Source organism: Mobula hypostoma, chromosome 4 (genome assembly GCF_963921235.1).
Source record: "Mobula hypostoma chromosome 4, sMobHyp1.1, whole genome shotgun sequence".
Classification (NCBI taxonomy): domain Eukaryota; kingdom Metazoa; phylum Chordata; class Chondrichthyes; order Myliobatiformes; family Myliobatidae; genus Mobula; species Mobula hypostoma.
In genome coordinates this window covers 55,395,732-55,413,258 of record NC_086100.1, presented here as the reverse complement: position 1 = coordinate 55,413,258, position 17,527 = coordinate 55,395,732, and the positions used below count along the sequence as shown (strand labels likewise).

At 40.9% G+C, this 17,527-nt stretch overlaps 1 protein-coding gene across 1 annotated transcript in view; it reads left to right on the top strand.

Moving 5' to 3' along the window:
* The window catches only part of serpini1 (serpin peptidase inhibitor, clade I (neuroserpin), member 1), a 41,609-nt gene that overhangs the window by 5,045 nt on the left and 19,037 nt on the right, over positions 1-17,527 (top strand). The window contains exons 2-6 of the mRNA XM_063044880.1: positions 1,408-1,679; positions 3,991-4,221; positions 6,890-7,084; positions 8,315-8,519; positions 10,257-10,354. Coding sequence (XP_062900950.1) covers positions 1,427-1,679; positions 3,991-4,221; positions 6,890-7,084; positions 8,315-8,519; positions 10,257-10,354 — 982 coding nt within the window. The 5' untranslated portion in view covers positions 1,408-1,426. The remainder of the gene's footprint in view (positions 1-1,407; positions 1,680-3,990; positions 4,222-6,889; positions 7,085-8,314; positions 8,520-10,256; positions 10,355-17,527) is intronic.

The following is a 17,527-nucleotide window of genomic DNA, read 5'->3' as shown; positions in this document are numbered from 1 at the left end:
GGACCACTGCCCTGGTAGGCCCAATGACAAACTGCTCAGAAAAACCGTCTCTTAGGTATTCAACTAACTCACTCTCTTGAGATCCATTACCAACCTGATTTTCCCAATTGACTTGCATGTTAAAATCTCCCATGACTACCATAACATTGCCCTTTTGACTCCCCTTTTCTATTTCCTGTTGTAACCTGTGGTCCACCTCCCAGCCACCGTTGGGAGGCCTGTATATAACTGCCATCCATATCCTTTTACACTTGCAGTTTCTTAACTCAACCCACAAGGATTCAATATCTTCTGATCCTATGTCACATCTTTCTACTGATTTGATGCCATTCTTTACCAGTAGAGCCACACCAGCCCCTCTGCTTACCTTCCTATCCCTCCGATATAACATGTAACTTTGGACATTCAGCTTCCAACTACCACCATGCTTCAGCCTCAATTCAGTGATGGCTACAACATCATACCTAGCAATCTGTAATAGTACAACAAGATCATCCACCTTATTCCTAGTACTACTCACATTTAGATACAACACTTTGAGTACTGTATTTGCTGTCCTTTCTGATTCTACATCCCTAATGTTTTGATACTCTGCCTGTTGACTTGTCTGCCCTTCCTGACAGTCTGACCATCCGCTCTATCCTCAGTCCCTTCACTCTGGTTCCAACCCCCCTGCTAAATTAGTTTAAACCCTCTCCAACTGCTCTAACAAACCTGCCTGCAAGAATATTGGTCCCCCTCAGGTTCAGGTGCAATCCGTCTCTTTTGTACAGGTCATACCTGCCCCAGAAGAGATCACAATGATCCAAGAACCTGAAGCCCCTCAGCCACACATTTTTAGTGGAGATGGTGTAAATTGCTGTTGAGCGATAATGTTATTGGACAGAATTTATCCAAAATGATATTTCAAGATACTATCTGATTGTGGCTGGATGAAACATTGTCAACTGTATTAAAATTTTAAGTTACACATCACAAATTTTATTTAATAGGAGATGGAAAGCTCATATCCAAACAGTTACTGTCATAGCCCCTGCAGTTTCTCCATTCTGTAAATTCAAGCTAACTTATTTTTATTAAATGTGTTGAGATATTTCTTAGCGTGACACACAACGTAAATGTCAGGAATTTTTTTTTTCCTTGGTGAAAACTGAAAAAGAATCACAGGAATCCTTGGCTTATTTTTTGAATCAATTTATTGATTTTAATTTAAACATATTCGGTAGAGTTCTTATTGTTCTTTGTTGACATTAAGTCGAATCCATCTCCACTCTACTCTTTGGTTATTATATCAATTATACATCTTATTGCACCATTTGCCAGTTGACAAAATTGCTTTGAAATAGTGCTTTTCAGATGTTGTATTTTAATTTTTTATGATGTTCTCTGCCTTTCCATTTCCTGTAGGTTTGGAAATTAAATAAAGATGACAAAATTGCCAGGAATCCTAATCCTTCTGATTGTGGAATATGTGACAGTAAATGGAGACATCCAGGATAATACCACTACTGACTTTTCTGTCAAGGTTTACCATCACTTGAGGTCAATACAGAAAGATGAAAATATTTTTTACTCCCCCTTCAGTATCATCATTGCTTTGGGAATGATTGAGATTGGAGCTGCTGGTACAACCCTTGAGCAAATTCAACACGTTACGGGCTCCAATTCCACACAAAGAGGTAAACCTTGCCATATGTAATTGTTTTTGTTCAGTAGATTTATAATATGTACCTATAAAAATTAGCTGCAAGTGTCAAATTCGTTAACTTAAAAGTTGTATTTACCCTTCTGAAGCAAGCATTAATGCAATAGTACCTGGAAGTATATTTGTATAAATTACTGAAAGTGGCAGTGCAGATTTAAAGAAAACAACTAGTAAGACATATATCCTGGGCTTCAGAAATTGAAACATGGAGCATAAAAGCAGGAATGTTTTTCTGAACTGGTCTAGCTTCATCTGGAATGTTGTGTTCAGTTCTGATCATCAGATTGAAGGAAAGATGTGAAGTTATTAGAAAGTGTCCAGGAAAGGTTCAGGAAAATAGTTCGTAAGATGCAATTTTACAGTTGGATTAGAGAAGCTTGAATAGTTTTCTTTAGCAAAGGCTGAGAAGCAATAAAATGATGAGGGGTCTGGTCAGAGTGAGTAGTGAGAGCAACACTACAGTATTTAAATTAAAGGCAGCATAAAGGAAACAATATTTTATGTAGCAAGTGTTTACACTGGAATGCACTGCCTGAAAATATAGTGGAGGCAGGATCCTTTGTGGTCTTGCAGAGGGACTGGATAAGTACATGATTAAAAAAAATTTGAAAGGCTCCAATAGAAAATGCTACAGATTGAAACTAAAGAGTCATTTTAGAGATCTGGCAGAGACAAAATGGCTGAATGACTTTCTTTTGTGCCGTAACAATTCTTGAATTTTAGATATTCATCAAGCAGCGTAAACTAATCCCGTATTGAGATTCTTGAAGCTGCTGTTTCCAAGAACTAGCTCCCAAGGATATGGCTTCATTGTCTTGATCCAAGGTTACGTGACTAGTGCTCTTGAAAACTTTTTATCAGCCAATCACGACTTGTACCATTGAAAAATTCTTTAAAAAAATCATTTGTAGCTTGAATTATTGTAGGTGCCTGCCTCATTTCAACAAGAGTTGCTAATAAAGGGCTTTTTTTTTGGAATTGTATTTGATGCACCCAGAAACTGGGATGGAAATTGTGTCCTTATCCTGCACCTATTGGTTACAATGTAGGCATCAAGCTACTTGCTCATTATAAAGATTTTTCTTATTTAATTGACATCAGGATGTGAAGAATAGAATATCCTCAGTAACTCCTAAGTAGGCACATATCTGCATGTTGCTAAAGCATCAAGTAGAAATTGAGGGAATTCAATCAATGTTGAATTTTCTATGGAGCAAAATTGATGTTTGGTACCCGCAAGATAATCCATGTGATGTCAACAGCCTGCTGCTCCATGTTCCAATGCGGACTCCAGCATTTTGTTCTGCTCATCCTCCAATTCGATCTGCACTCTAGTAGGTGCTAACAATTTCATCAGTGTCTTTGAACAACTTGTTTGTGGTGAAATCTTGAATTCAGAAAAAAAAATTCTTCAGCATTTGTCAAATTCCTCTTCTAGAGTGACTTCAGAAAATAAGAAATCATTAGATTCTTGTGTTTTTGTATTTGTACTATTAGTCTTTTTGCACATTGATTGCTTGTCTTTGCGTGTAGTTTTTTTTAGTGATTCAGTTCTATTTCTTTGTTCTACAGCAAATGCCTGCAGGAAAATAAATTTCAAAGTAGTATATAGTGACATGTACATACTTTGATAATAAATTTATTTTGAACAGTAGAACAAATTGGTCAGCAACTATCCTATAATTGATCACTTTCAGTGATGTGAGACACGTATACAGACTAACTGATGTATCATCTATTTGCTTTTTGCATACTTCTGGTTGTCTGCTGTATGCCCTGGCATCCTGAACAATATAGCATCTGGCACAAGGTATCGCTTGCCTGAATGCACAAACCATAATCTTATTTTCTCGAATTCATTGTAGAACTCAAACACTGCTCCTGCTGAGCTCAATTTATTGTCCTTTTCTATTGTGTTGAGGAGTTATATTGAACTTGGGTATGTTACCGTGAATGGACGATAGGAATTTAAATGTATTTAATCCATTATTCATGCAATGATGACAGCTGCTATGTAGCCAAAATAGCTTGTTCTGCAGTTAAGTTCTGTGAGGAAAAGTGGTATTCCTTTGTACTACATTTCCATTCATTTCTTTGTTTCTTCTGCTTAAAAGTTGAGATGTTTCTGATTTTCATGTTTACCCCTGAGAATCTACTTCCATTCTTGCCTCTTACTTGTATGAAGTTTTCTTAATGTGGAAAACCTTGAAAATGTGAAATGTCCCAATAGTGATGTGTATTATTATGGAGTATATTGTATAAAATTGTTAATTCGTTCTGCACAGGTGAAGAATTTGGCTTCTTCCATGATCTTTCTCAATCAATGAAAGCAGATCATCAGCAGTATGTAATGGAAGTTGCCAACTCGTTGTTTGTGCAGGAAGGATTTCAACTAAGTGACAATTACCTACAAATGCTGAACAGATATTTCAGTGCCAATGCTGAAAACGTTGACTTCAACCATCCTTCTTCAGTGGCTGATCTTATCAATGAATGGGTAAAGAATCGAACTGCTAGTGAGTATTGCCAGATTACGATGTTTCTCCCCATCACATACATGGGATATGCAAAAATTTAACTTGCCAAATTGGAATTAATATTTGCTGCTTTAAAAATGAAATTAGTGGCTTGTAAATTGGAAAACCTTGCAATAATGATTGGTGAATGATGAATATGTTCTTGTAGTGTGGTGAAAATGAGTGTATTGCGTTAAATGTCCTCACTGCTGTGGAACTTGTGTGGATCCAGGCAAGTGGAAAGTATTCCTTCGCTTTTACTGCCGGTGCTTCATGAGGGGTGGGTGTGTTGGGAAGAGAATTAGATCTTCATCTACTCCTTCAACCAATTCACTAGCGCAACTGCCCCAGTTACGTTTCCTGTCAGTGATAATAACATGGAAGATGAGAACAATACAGGAATCGGTGGAAGACAGGCTGGAATGTGTTCATCTGCAGACTGCTACGGGCTTCTTTTTGCCGGCAACAACCAGGGAATCAGGGATTTGGGTTTTTTTTTATGTGACTCTGTTTGCTGCTATCTTATGTCCAAAATGTGCCTTGTTCTATGTATGACTGTTGGTACTGTGTTTTGTACCTTGGTCCCGGATTATCCATTGCAGTATTACGTCACTCTATGACTCTATCCTGTAAATTTCTTCCAGGTAAGCTCTCGGCCTCTGTCACTTTGGAGGAAACAACCCTGGTTTGTCCAACCTCTCCTAGTACCTGCCCTCTAATCCAGGCAGTATCCTCGTAAAGCCTCTTCTGACCTCTCTCTATCTTTCCTGTACAAAGACAACCAGAGTTGAATGCGAATCTCCACATGTGGTCTAATACGAGTTTTATATAGCTGAAAAATAACTTTCCCCTACTCTTGCACTGAATGCCTCAACTAATAAAAGCAAGATCTATGAAACTTTGAAATATAGATCCTCACTGACTTACTGGCCATACATCTTCCTTCCCCTCAATCCCCTCACTTTCTGACCTGGTTGTCTGGTTTCCAGACCCCTGAGATAACCTAGAGGATAATGATGATGCTGATTTTAATGATGGTAATGCCACTGGGCGAAGTGGAGATTGTCATTTTCTGGTTCCTGTTTAATCCAAATGGTATTTGCTAAACAGCCTGTATGGTTTTCTTACTAACATAAATTGGTACACTCATTATTTGCCACATGCTGTTTCTGGCATCTATATCTTTCGAGGTCCAACTGGGTTATATAGTTAAGACAATCTTAGCAATGACCAGTAAACTTTCCACTTGGACTTTATCAGTTTCCTTGTTGCACTCAGTGATTCTGAGTTCTATTTAACACAGAGGTTGAAAATGATGGTTTCTTTGACCTGACGTCTGGAGTTATCAGAGTCCGTGTTCAGATTCGTGCAAGTGCTTTTGCTGCTGAGTGTATTGTATCAATTGAATGTGGAATGCCCAAGGATGGTGATGGTAGAAGACTTAGGGCATTCACTAAAAGATAAGTTTCCAGAATTGTAAATATGGCAATATGTTGCTTGGCTAAGCTGGGAGATAGTGAATTGACATGAGTAGACCAGAACATCTGGTAAGTAAACATAGCCCTCTTCCCTTGGTATTCAATGGCATCACTGACATTCTTCTGCCATCCTTATCCTGAGAGACACCATTAGCAAGAAACTTGACTGAGCTACACTCGGAACTCAGCAGGTCGGGCAGCATCTGTGAAGAAGATCACTCGATGTTTCGGGCCGGAACCCTTTGTCAGGACTGCAGAGGGAAGGGGCAGAGGCCCTATAAAGAAGGTGGGGAGAGAGTGGGAAGGAGAAGGCTGGTAGGTTCCAGGTGAAAAAACCAATAAGGGGAAAGATAAAGGGGTGGGGGAGGGGAGGCAGGGAGGTGATAGGCAGGAAAGGTGAAGAAGGAACAGGGGAAAACACAATGGGTAGTAGAAGGAGGCGGAACCATAAGGAAGGTAGTAGGCAGCTGGAGGAGGGGGCAGAGTGACATAGGGATAGAGGAAGGGAGAGGGAGGGACTTACCAGAAGTTGGAGAATTCTATGTTCATACCAAGGGGCTGGAGACTACCTAGACGGTATATGAGGTGTTGCTCCTCCAACCTGAGTTTAGCCTCATCATGGCAGTAGAGGAGGCCATGTATGGACATATCTGAATGGGAGTGGGAAGCAGAGTTGAAGTGGGTGGCTACTGGGAGATCCTGTCTGTTGTGGCGGACGGAGCGGAGGTGCTCAACTGAGCTAGCTGCATATATGGTATTGCTACAGGAGCAGATTCAGGACTGGAATCTCTATCTCATTCATCAAACCTCATTTGCCCTTCATGAAGTAAAAGCTATAAATGTGAAGGAATATGCCTGGATTTACATGAGAGCTGCAATACTCAATAGAATCAACACAATCCAGGACAATAAATCTGTTGATTGCCACCTTATTCCTCATCAGGAGCATTCATTCCTGCACGCAACTCTTAATGTTTTGGGGATCATTGTTGCAAAATGATTTTCAATTTGGAAGCCAGAAATTTCATTCCCAGAGCATCTAGGAATCACTTCCAGTTTTGCAACCAGCTGTGGAACATTAACGGCAGCTAAATTTGCAACATAATTGAAATGATTTAGTTTGGGTGTACAATGTAGATCCCTGTTTGATTTGTATATTTGTAAAATAATCTTTTCTTTTATCTACACAGGCAAAATACAGAACCTTTTATCAGAGAAGGACTTGAATGCTTTGGCCCGCATAGTCCTTGTCAATGCAATTTATTTTAAAGGAAACTGGAAGTCTCCATTCAGAGCAGAGCATACACACACTTTCCCTTTTACCAAAGACGATGAAAGTGAAATACAGATACCCATGATGCATCAACAAGATGACTTCTTCTACGGTTTGCAAACGTTTAGTTATTTTGCACTGTCAATTAAAACTGACCTTTCCATTCAGCTGCCTTGTCATTGGGAGTGAAAGTACAAATTTGGTAGAGAATAGTATTTCTTTGTTTCCTAACTTTCTTTGGTTATATAGCCTTGTATAGCAACACTCTGCTGAAATGAACACAATGAGTTTTTGTTTCCATGTTTCAGTGCATTTAACCACTTAGTGAGGTACTATATTACAGTGAAATAGTAACTACCGAGTGGTACAGATATTCGATGGAAGGTGAATTCTGAATGTGACACCAAATCCACAATGGCTTTGATTTTGCTCAAACCATCCTATTTGTTGTGTTCTGCCTTCAATTTCTACTTTTCTCTCATTTTGCTTTATCTTTCTCCTCTGCTTTCTCCCTCCTCTCTGCCACCTTTCTCTCTCCCTCTGTTTCATTATTTTACTGCAATTCATTCTACAAGCTGGGATTCTTTCAGAAGAAAGAGTCCTACAAAGTTGGTAGTCAAGAGTTTAAGTTCCACTCCAGAGAGGAGAGTACAAATCCAGGTGGCTGTTGCAATGCAGTTGTGAGGCTATGTAGCACTCCTGGAGGTATTGCCTTTTGAAAGAGCCACGTAAATGAACATAGTTTCAATGGCTATATTTCAAAGAACTGCCACAGAATTCTTTCTAGTCCTGGCCGATAGTTGTCCTTCATGTAAAAGCCTGGGACGATAATCTCTGGAGTTCAGAAGAATGAGTGGGGATCTTGTAGAAACATACAAAATTTTGATAAGATAGAAGTAGGAAAGTTGTTTCCATTGGTAGGTGAGACTAGAACTAGGGGACATTGCCTCAAGTTTCAGGGGAGAAGATTTAGGTTGGAGATGAGGAGAAACCGTTTTTCCCAGAGAGTGGTGAATCCGTGGAATTCTCTGCCCAGGGAAGCAGATGAGGCTTCCTCACTAAATATACTTAAGAAACAGCTAGATAGATTTTTACATAGTAGGGAAATAAAGGGTTATGGAGAAAAGGCAGGGAGATGGAGCTGAGTTTACAGACCGACCCGCCATGATCTTATTGAATGGCAGGGCAGGCTCAATGGGCCGGATAGCCTACTCCTGCTCCTATATCTTGTGTTGTGTTCTTGTGTGTTCAATAAAAAGTGTTCAGCTATTGTTTAAACTGCATTTCATTGACAGTCAGAGGTTGTGAATTATATGTAGATGCATTTTGTTTTTGTTTCTAGGTGAGTTCAGTGATGGCTCCAATGAGGTGGGAGGAGTTTACCAGGTCTTAGAAATGCCTTACCTTGGTGACAAACTGAGTATGATGATAGTTCTCCCAAGACAGGAAGTACAACTAGCCACCTTGGAACCCCTTATTAAAACCCAACTAATTAATGAATGGGCAAGCTCTGTGAAGAAGCAGAAGGTTGAAGTGTTTCTGCCAAGGTGAGGAATTTGTAATGGAATAAAAATCAGTACCATGACTAATATGTTTACCCAGTTATTTTGAAGCATATGAAGTTTAGTGATCGTGAGGGTGAGGTGTGCTGATTGTGGTCTGATGTGTCAGAAGAAAACGTTTGTTTGTAGCTGCTGCTGAGCAGGAAAACATCTGCTTCCAGCTGCTGCCCAGGGCTCTGAAGGTCCACCAGAGGCCCAGAAATTTCTGGCTGTCGGCACATTGCTCTGCTCCATCACTGGACTCTGTGTTGCCCGATGGCAAATTCCATTGCTTTGCTGAATGGGAAATTATTCTTCTTTTGACTTTTTCTTGTATTTAAGGTGTACTTATTGCTTTTTAAATCTTTGTTTACAGAAATTTTAATAGTCTTTAAATGTTTTGGAATATTGCAGACAGGTAAAATTTGTAAAAAAAAAACACAAATAAACTTCAGGTTTTGATGGCAGATACAACTCTCACTCCATCTTGCCTTCCTATTAAAGACTCGGGGGTCTTCCAGGATAAGGCTACAGGATCTTGTTGTCAGAGGACTTGCAAACCTTGCCTGCTGTCTCTGGGCACAGAGAGTCTGCTTAATTGTCCTCCATGCCTATTCCAGTTCCTAAAGGTAGCTCAGCATGTTAATCTGGTGGTTAAGTGGGCATTCTGGATTCTTTCTCTTGTTATCTGTAGGTGTGGAAAGTGAAGATGGGGAGGTTGCGCTTAGGAAACCATATTTAGACCACAGCTCGTGTGCTGTATTCATTTCTGGTGGGCATGTTACAGAAAAGATGGGTTTGCATAGAAGATGATGTAGATGAGATTTATTAAGATGTTCTTGGGAGTGAAATTTGAATGTATGTGCTAAGATTCGACTGGCACTTTTGGTTGGAGCAGAGGAGTCTGAAGGGAGACTTGGGTGTTTGAAATTGAGATCCCAAATGGAGTAACTATAAATGGCATTTTTAAAGCAGATAAGCATAAAAAGAAAAACAAGTTAGTGGTAGATGAGGATTTTTTTTAACCAGAGTGACTTTTTTTCCTGAAGGATTGATCAGGCCGAAATCTTCATCCCATTCAAAAATTGCCTAGATAGGTACCTTGTATCGACGGATACTTACTGCGCCATTAACTTTCTCTTAATCTAAAATATTGTGAGGAAGAACTAATTAGTATTAAGTTCTTAAAGAACCGAAGATACTTAAAATGCAACTTGTATTTCAAAATAGCGGACCATATGCTCAAAGGTATTGAATAATTTCTGTTCCAGTTATTTCAAATTGAATTCAGAGTGTGGGATTGATTAGAAGACAGTTACTCTTTGTTTTTCATTCACCAATTAACCTTGCAAATTTGGTGACTAAAATATCCAATTCAAGTTGTCCAGCATTTACTGTAACAATAAATAGCATCAATAGCACAGCAAATCTTGTATGTTCATGCGGGTGTATTTTAAGCATCACCAGCTGTCACAGACCTTAAAAGCATTTGTAGAGGATTCAAAGCCAAGATACAGAACTGAGAATGCAATTTCCATCAAATCAACTGATAAGTTGATTGGTTTGAAATTGTATTATGTAGCAGTGCATTTGCCACCACTGTGGCTCTTAGTTCTCAATAAAATATTTATTATTCTTTGCAAAATTGAATATAGTGTTAGATATTTGCTGTAAGAATGCTTTTATATTGTACTTTTGTTCATTATTGTTTGAGTTTTTACATATATTAACCTATGTCACTAGATTTAAGGTGATGCAGAATATTGATCTGAAGGAGATCCTGGCTGGCCTTGGCATCTTGGACCTGTTTAGTGTGAATGCTGACCTCTCACCAATGACTGGTAAGAGTCTCTTCACTTAAAGTTCATCAATATAGTTCATGTGTAAGAAAAAATGAAGTCTGAAAATTGTCAAATATTTGTAGATATCTTCCGTCATGTTTTTCAGAAAATACTAATAGCAGTAGACTAAGGAGCATGGTGAGAGATCTCTCCTAAAGAGCAAAGCCTATTGCTGTTGGGCACATCAGCATTCCCCAGCTCTGATGAGGTGTCATAATGCTAATGAATTTGTTCTTTCAGGACGTCTCATCTCTATTGCCAAAAAAAGTCTTAAATAGGCAAAAAGAAATAATTGAACATGGGTACAGAATTATAGTGCACAGTTTGGATTAGATGACACTGTAAGACAGTCTTTCTCAACTTTTTTGCCCAGGAAAAACTCTTAAAATAAATTTCAGGCCTCAGGGAATCCCTGTGCAAAATATAAATATATAGTATCTACAGCTCACGGTAAGTTGGTATGATCAATAAATTGTAGATATAATAATCTAAAAATAATTGTCAATGCTCTTTTGAGTAGAGAATAAATTTTTAGCCAACCTTTCTTTAAAAAGGTAGGTAGTTAAGCTTATCTTACCTTTCTTGGAATTAATCTTTCTTTCGCTTTCATGAATTTTAAAAACTCATAAAGCAAACATAATACATTTCTGTTAAATAACTGTCTTAAGCCAAATGGGATTTAATTTTTCTAAGGGTAGGCTCGGTAGAATTAATTTAAATAAAAGTTGTAAGTTGATTTTAATTAATGCTATCTACAACATGAAAATTTATTGGCAATGTTGGATAGCAAAGTTCCTAAAAACCATAGGCCAAAGCAACACAGTTCCTCCAAGACAGACCTTTTATTTCCAGACATAAAGACAAAACACTAAATATATTTTGACCTATACTTGTTTCGGGCAGCACTTTGCAACAGAAAAGTTTTCTTGAATTTCACCATCAGTTACAAATCTTAAAAATCCTACAACATGACATTATTGGTGAAATCTGTTGATTCATCAACCTGGATAGTGAAGCTGTTTTTTTTTCAGTTTAACACACAAAACCTCCTCAGCATTATGTGACATGTCATCATAAATTCAATTTATGGTACTGTTTGCGAAGGAAACCTTTTCAATTTCTCATACCGCATCTCGTCTTAACATATTAGGTTCTCACCAACTGTGTGACATTTTCTTTTCTGGGTAGTAAGTTCTGCTACTAAATAACTTGCTTCCTCTTTCCTTTTACTGACTGTGACTTTATTAACAAAAGCATTACTTTGTTTTGAGATTCTAATATTCATTTAAAATAATCAGCACTTTTACGTATCATATTGCTGTGATTTGTAGTTAAGTGTCTTTTCAATTTTGCTGGTGCCATTGCTGCATTTGTAAGTTGTTTGCCACAGACCAGGACAACTTGGATTACCAGTCCACGTAAAACCCATTGGTAAGTAGCATTCCTTGTAAAGACGGACTTTATTTGTGTCTGTTGTTGCACTAGTGCAGTGAAATGACTCAGACAATTGTACCATCAGACATGTCTGTAAAACATGGGTTAATAAAATATAAAAAAGAATGGGATAATAAATAACTAAATGAGAAAACTGCAAAAAGTACAGAAACTGCACAAGACAATTCACTTGTAACCTACATAATCTGCCTTTTGCAACATTTACAACAACAACAAAGTGGCAGGCCAGCAGCTGAGTCACATTGTGTAGAGGAAAAAAAAAATTCCTCCTTTGGAATGAAAATTTCCCTCTAATTTTCTACTGCACAGGTAGAGTTTGTTCGCTCGCATAAGTCATTTAGCGGCGCGTAAGGAGAAGTTGGCAGAAGTAATTTGGGAGGGAGGGTCTGACAGCACAGCCCAAGTTGGACGAGTCCATTCAATGCTCGGAAAACGCGCTTCACGCTCATCAGCCTATTGTTATTCGCTCAGTACAATACAATGCTCACCAATTACCAGCCGACCATCCTCCCCTCTGTACAATACAGTGCTCACCAATTACCAGCCGACCATCCTCCCCTCTGTGCATTACAGTGCTCACCAATTGCCAGCCGACCGTCCTCCCCTCCGTGCAATACAGTGCTCACCAATTACCAGCCGACCGTCCTCCCCTCCGTGCATTACAGTGCTCACCAATTACCAGCCGACCGTCCTCCCCTCCGTGCAATACAGTGCTCACCAATTACCAGCCGACCGTCCTCCCCTCCGTGCAATACAGTGCTCACCAATTACCAGCCGACCGTCCTCCCCTCCGTGCAATACAGTGCTCACCAATTACCAGCCGACCGTCCTCCCCTCCGTACAATACAGTGCTCACCAATTACCAGCCGACCGTCCTCCCCTCCGTGCAATACAGTGCTCACCAATTACCAGCCGACCGTCCTCCCCTCCGTGCAATACAATGCTCACCAATTACCAGCCGACCGTCCTCCCCTCCGTGCAATACAGTGCTCACCAATTACCAGCCGACCGTCCTCCCCTCCGTGCAATACAGTGCTCACCAATTACCAGCCGACCGTCCTCCCCTCCGTGCAATACAGTGCTCACCAATTACCAGCCGACCGTCCTCCCCTCCGTGCAATACAGTGCTCACCAATTACCAGCCGACCGTCCTCCCCTCCGTGCAATACAGTGCTCACCAATTACCAGCCGACCGTCCTCCCCTCCGTGCAATACAGTGCTCACCAATTACCAGCCGACCGTCCTCCCCTCCGTGCAATACAATGCTCACCAATTACCAGCCGACCGTCCTCCCCTCCGTGCAATACAATGCTCACCAATTACCAGCCGACCGTCCTCCCCTCCGTGCAATACAGTGCTCACCAATTACCAGCCGACCGTCCTCCCCTCCGTGCAATACAGTGCTCACCAATTACCAGCCGACCGTCCTCCCCTCTGTGCAATACAGTGCTCACCAATTACCAGCCGACCGTCCTCCCCTCTGTGCAATACAGTGCTCACCAATTACCAGCCGACCATCCTCCCCTCTGTGTAATACAGTGCTCACCAATTACCAGCCGACCATCCTCCCCTCTGTGCAATACAGTGCTCACCAATTATCAGCCGACCATCCTCCCCTCTGTGTAATACAGTGCTCACCAATTACCAGCCGACCATCCTCCCCTCTGTGCAATACAGTGCTCACCAATTACCAGCCGACCGTCCTCCCCTCTGTGCAATACAGTGCTCACCAATTATCAGCTGACCGTCCTCCCCTCTGTGCAATACAGTGCTCACCAATTACCAGCCGACCGTCCTCCCCTCTGTGTAATACAGTGCTCACCAATTACCAGCCGACCATCCTCCCCTCTGTGCAATACAGTGCTCACCAATTATCAGCCGACCATCCTCCCCTCTGTGTAATACAGTGCTCACCAATTACCAGCCGACCATCCTCCCCTCTGTGCAATACAGTGCTCACCAATTATCAGCTGACCGTCCTCCCCTCTGTGCAATACAGTGCTCACCAATTACCAGCCGACCGTCCTCCCCTCTGTGTAATACAGTGCTCACCAATTACCAGCCGACCATCCTCCCCTCTGTGCAATACAGTGCTCACCAATTATCAGCTGACCGTCCTCCCCTCCGTGCAATACAGTGCTCACCAATTACCAGCCGACCATCCTCCCCTCTGTGCAATACAGTGCTCACCAATTACCAGCCGACCGTCCTCCCCTCCGTGCAATACAGTGCTCACCAATTATCAAAGGCCTCCCCTATCTTGCATCAAAAACTGAGAATGCACTCAAGCAAATAAACACGGTCCAATTGAGCTGAGAGGCCTCTAACGAGATTGCTAACGGGGCTGTTCAATCACTGTCCACCACTGTGAATGCTAGCATCGCATGTTGTGCAAAGTTCAAAAAAACAATTTTTTAAAATCACAATCTCTTACAAAACCCCTGGCGACCTCTCACGGAACCCTAGGGTTGCACAGAACCCTGGTTGAAAAATGTGCTGTAAGGCATTACCCATCTATTATCTCAGCACATTGGTTTTAACTAGTTTTAAAAATCCTTGGTACAAATCAGGTCTCGTTGTGTCAGCAATGAATATTTGAGACGGAATGTGCAGGAAATGGGGAACTGGTGTTTGATGGGAGGTTTGGGACAGATTGGAAATTTTATTTTGGGGAAAAAAAACCCATGGAAACAAAAGAAAGCTTCAGTTAAAATGTGCGCCTCAGCAGTAACGATGCAGTTTGGTCCCTGGGGTGTTCACCAGTCACAGAAGGCCTTTAGTTCAACAATGAACACTTGTGAGGAATCCTAAGCATGAACAAACCTCAGAAGAGAGCAGACATTTGAGGCGAATGAATGCACAATGCATACTCAATCAGAAACTCTGTGATTTTCATTCCAAAGCTAACCACTGGAAGGTCAATATATTATTAACATTTGAATAAAGATACATACTTAGCATTGAAAAATATTTTTATTATTCATGCATTTATTGCAAATTTTGTAACAGTATTGTTTCTTTGATCACAGACACGTTAAAAATTATGTCAGCAATGTGTTTGTCTAAGTCTGCATTTGCAAATAGTTCAAGTTTATTGTCCGTCAACCGTACGCATATATACTGTCAAAGGAAACAGTGTTCCTTAGGACCAAGGGTCACAACACAGTATGTAGAAGTCACACACATAACACATAAGGTAATATTACTGCTAGTAAATTAACAAATAACAAAGTGCATGTACAATACAAGTTAAAAAGCTACTGTTGCTTCATGCATGATCAGACCTGGGTGGTGGCAGGGAGTTCAGTAGGTTTACAGCTTGGGGGAAGAAGCTGGTTCCCATCCTAAGAGTTCTTGTCCTAATGCAACAGTGTCACCTGTCTGTTGGTAGGTGGTCAAAGAGATCGGAGGGATCACTGACAATGCTAAGGGCTTTGTGTATGCAGCACACCTGATAAATACCTCTGGATGAAAGCAAGATCATATTACAAGTAGTACAAATATGAATTTAATGTCGGGTACTGCAGGGGAATATCTTTAGCAGCAATGATTAATTATGCATGTCTCCGGCTTGTTGAGCTTTGTGTCATTCTATTATATTTGGGACAATTGCACAGAGATTACGATGTTGTACAAACATTTGACCAAAGTGCATGAGAGCTGGTATGCAGCACGTACACAGGTGGGAATAATTTACATTAGTATGATGGCTAACGTATTCTAGGAAACCATAGCAACGTGAGCAAAGAGAGTTTTTAATTTAAGCAGAGCAATATGGAGATCCCTCATAACCCCAGCATTGAAGTGAAACTTCACTCTAGCAATGTTGGATAAATGTGGATTAATTACCTATTAATCAATGGTTTGCACGATGAAATTCAAGTTATAGATCACTGCGCTGTAGTTTTAACCTTAAACAGGTAGAATACACATGTGAGTGGCATGTTATTATTAATCTACTGCTGCTCAACAATCTAAATGCTGAATTGACATTCCAGACAAATACGAACTTCACTCGTGCACACAATGAGTCACTTTTCATGTTTCAGAGGTAATTTGAGCACTTGGCGATCCTGACTAGTTTAATCATGTTGCCTAATCTGAAAAGAGGAATTTCCTGTCATTTCCTTTTTTAGAGCAGCAAGGTTTTGCTGTTGTACTCTTATCTGTTTGAGAGTTCTGATAAAATGGATCAATCAAATTGAAATATGAATTTTATAAAATAGCTTCCTTTTCTGTTTTGCATAAATAATAGAATAGCGACTTCTGTCATGAATGCTAATATTGTGCGTTTCTCGTCCACTGACGTTCAATTTGCATCAGTTTGCTAGAAAAATAATTGACTTCACTAATGATCATTTCTAATAATAAAAGTGATTGTTATTTTGAAGCCTGCGCAGAGAAAAAGATTATTTAGAATTTTCGTAAAATTACAGACCTTCCATAGTTTTTTCCACTCTATATTACTTCTCTTGCATTTTCACTAGCCACAGGTGTAGTGCTGGGGTTCTGTTGGGTAACTAATGTTGTTCCTTTGTTCAAAATGGAAAACAGAGATATTCTTAGAAATTATGGATCAGTGATAGGAAAACTAATGGAGAGAATTTTTTATGGAGAGGATATATGGGCATTTGGAGAAGTATTGTCTTCCATGGCTGACTAATCTGAGTTTTTCAAAGAGATGAAGATGATTAATGGAGGTAGCACAGTTGATGTTGAATACATGGACCCGAAACACCCGATGATTCCAGGAATATCACTGAAGATGTGTCCAGAAGCATCAGTAGATGTATGTACACAGCTTACACACTGACTTCATCAGTGACAACCAGGAAAGACCGGGTGACAACCGCGAAAAGAGTGGTGATGACTGGAGAGTCAGTGACATCCCGGAGAGACGGCAACTGGGGCAGAACAGGCTGGCAACCCAATCTGTGTCCTCTGAGAGGAGGACCCCCACAAAAGCTACGATGAATCTAAGGGAAGGACACCCCAGGGGCACCCGAGAGTTGGCGGGGGGGTGGAGGAAGAGCACCCCAGTCAGATGGACATAATAGCATCAGACCCAGGCAATGAACAAACGACGATGAGGAAGCAGTGTGCATGTGGCAAAATCTGCAAGAACGATCGCTGCTTGAAGATCCACCAAGCGAGGATGAAGTGTTTAGCGGGAACAGGAGCAGCACAATGCGCAGGTAACCAACCTGGTGAGACGAAGGAGGGGCCAGGCCCGGAGTCACCCCATAGTGCCCGGAACCTCCAAGTGTTGCAAACTAATCCCTCTAACATGAAGTCTAACAGGAGGCGGATCAGATGGCCTGCAGCTAACATGACTTCACTGTGGAAGCAGTTTGATGAAGATGTTAACCAAATTCTGGAGGCAACGGCAAAGGGAGGGGTTGATGGGAAGCTGCAAGCTATGACAACAATTATTGTCAGTATTGCAGCTGAACAGTTCGGAGAAGAAGAGAAGGAAGGCTCCAAGGCACCTTCATCGAAGAACTAAAGAGCATTGAGGATCCACAACATCAGGCAGGAGATGAAAGCGCTGAAGTCCCAATACAAGGAGGCAGGAGAAGAGGAGCGCATTGGCTTGGCCCAGCTGATGTGCATACTACGAAAGAAGATCAGGGTCCTCCGCCGGGCAGAGTGACATCGGAGGCAGCGTCGTGAAAGGGCTCGAAAACGTGCTGCCTTTATCGCCAACCCCTTCAAGTT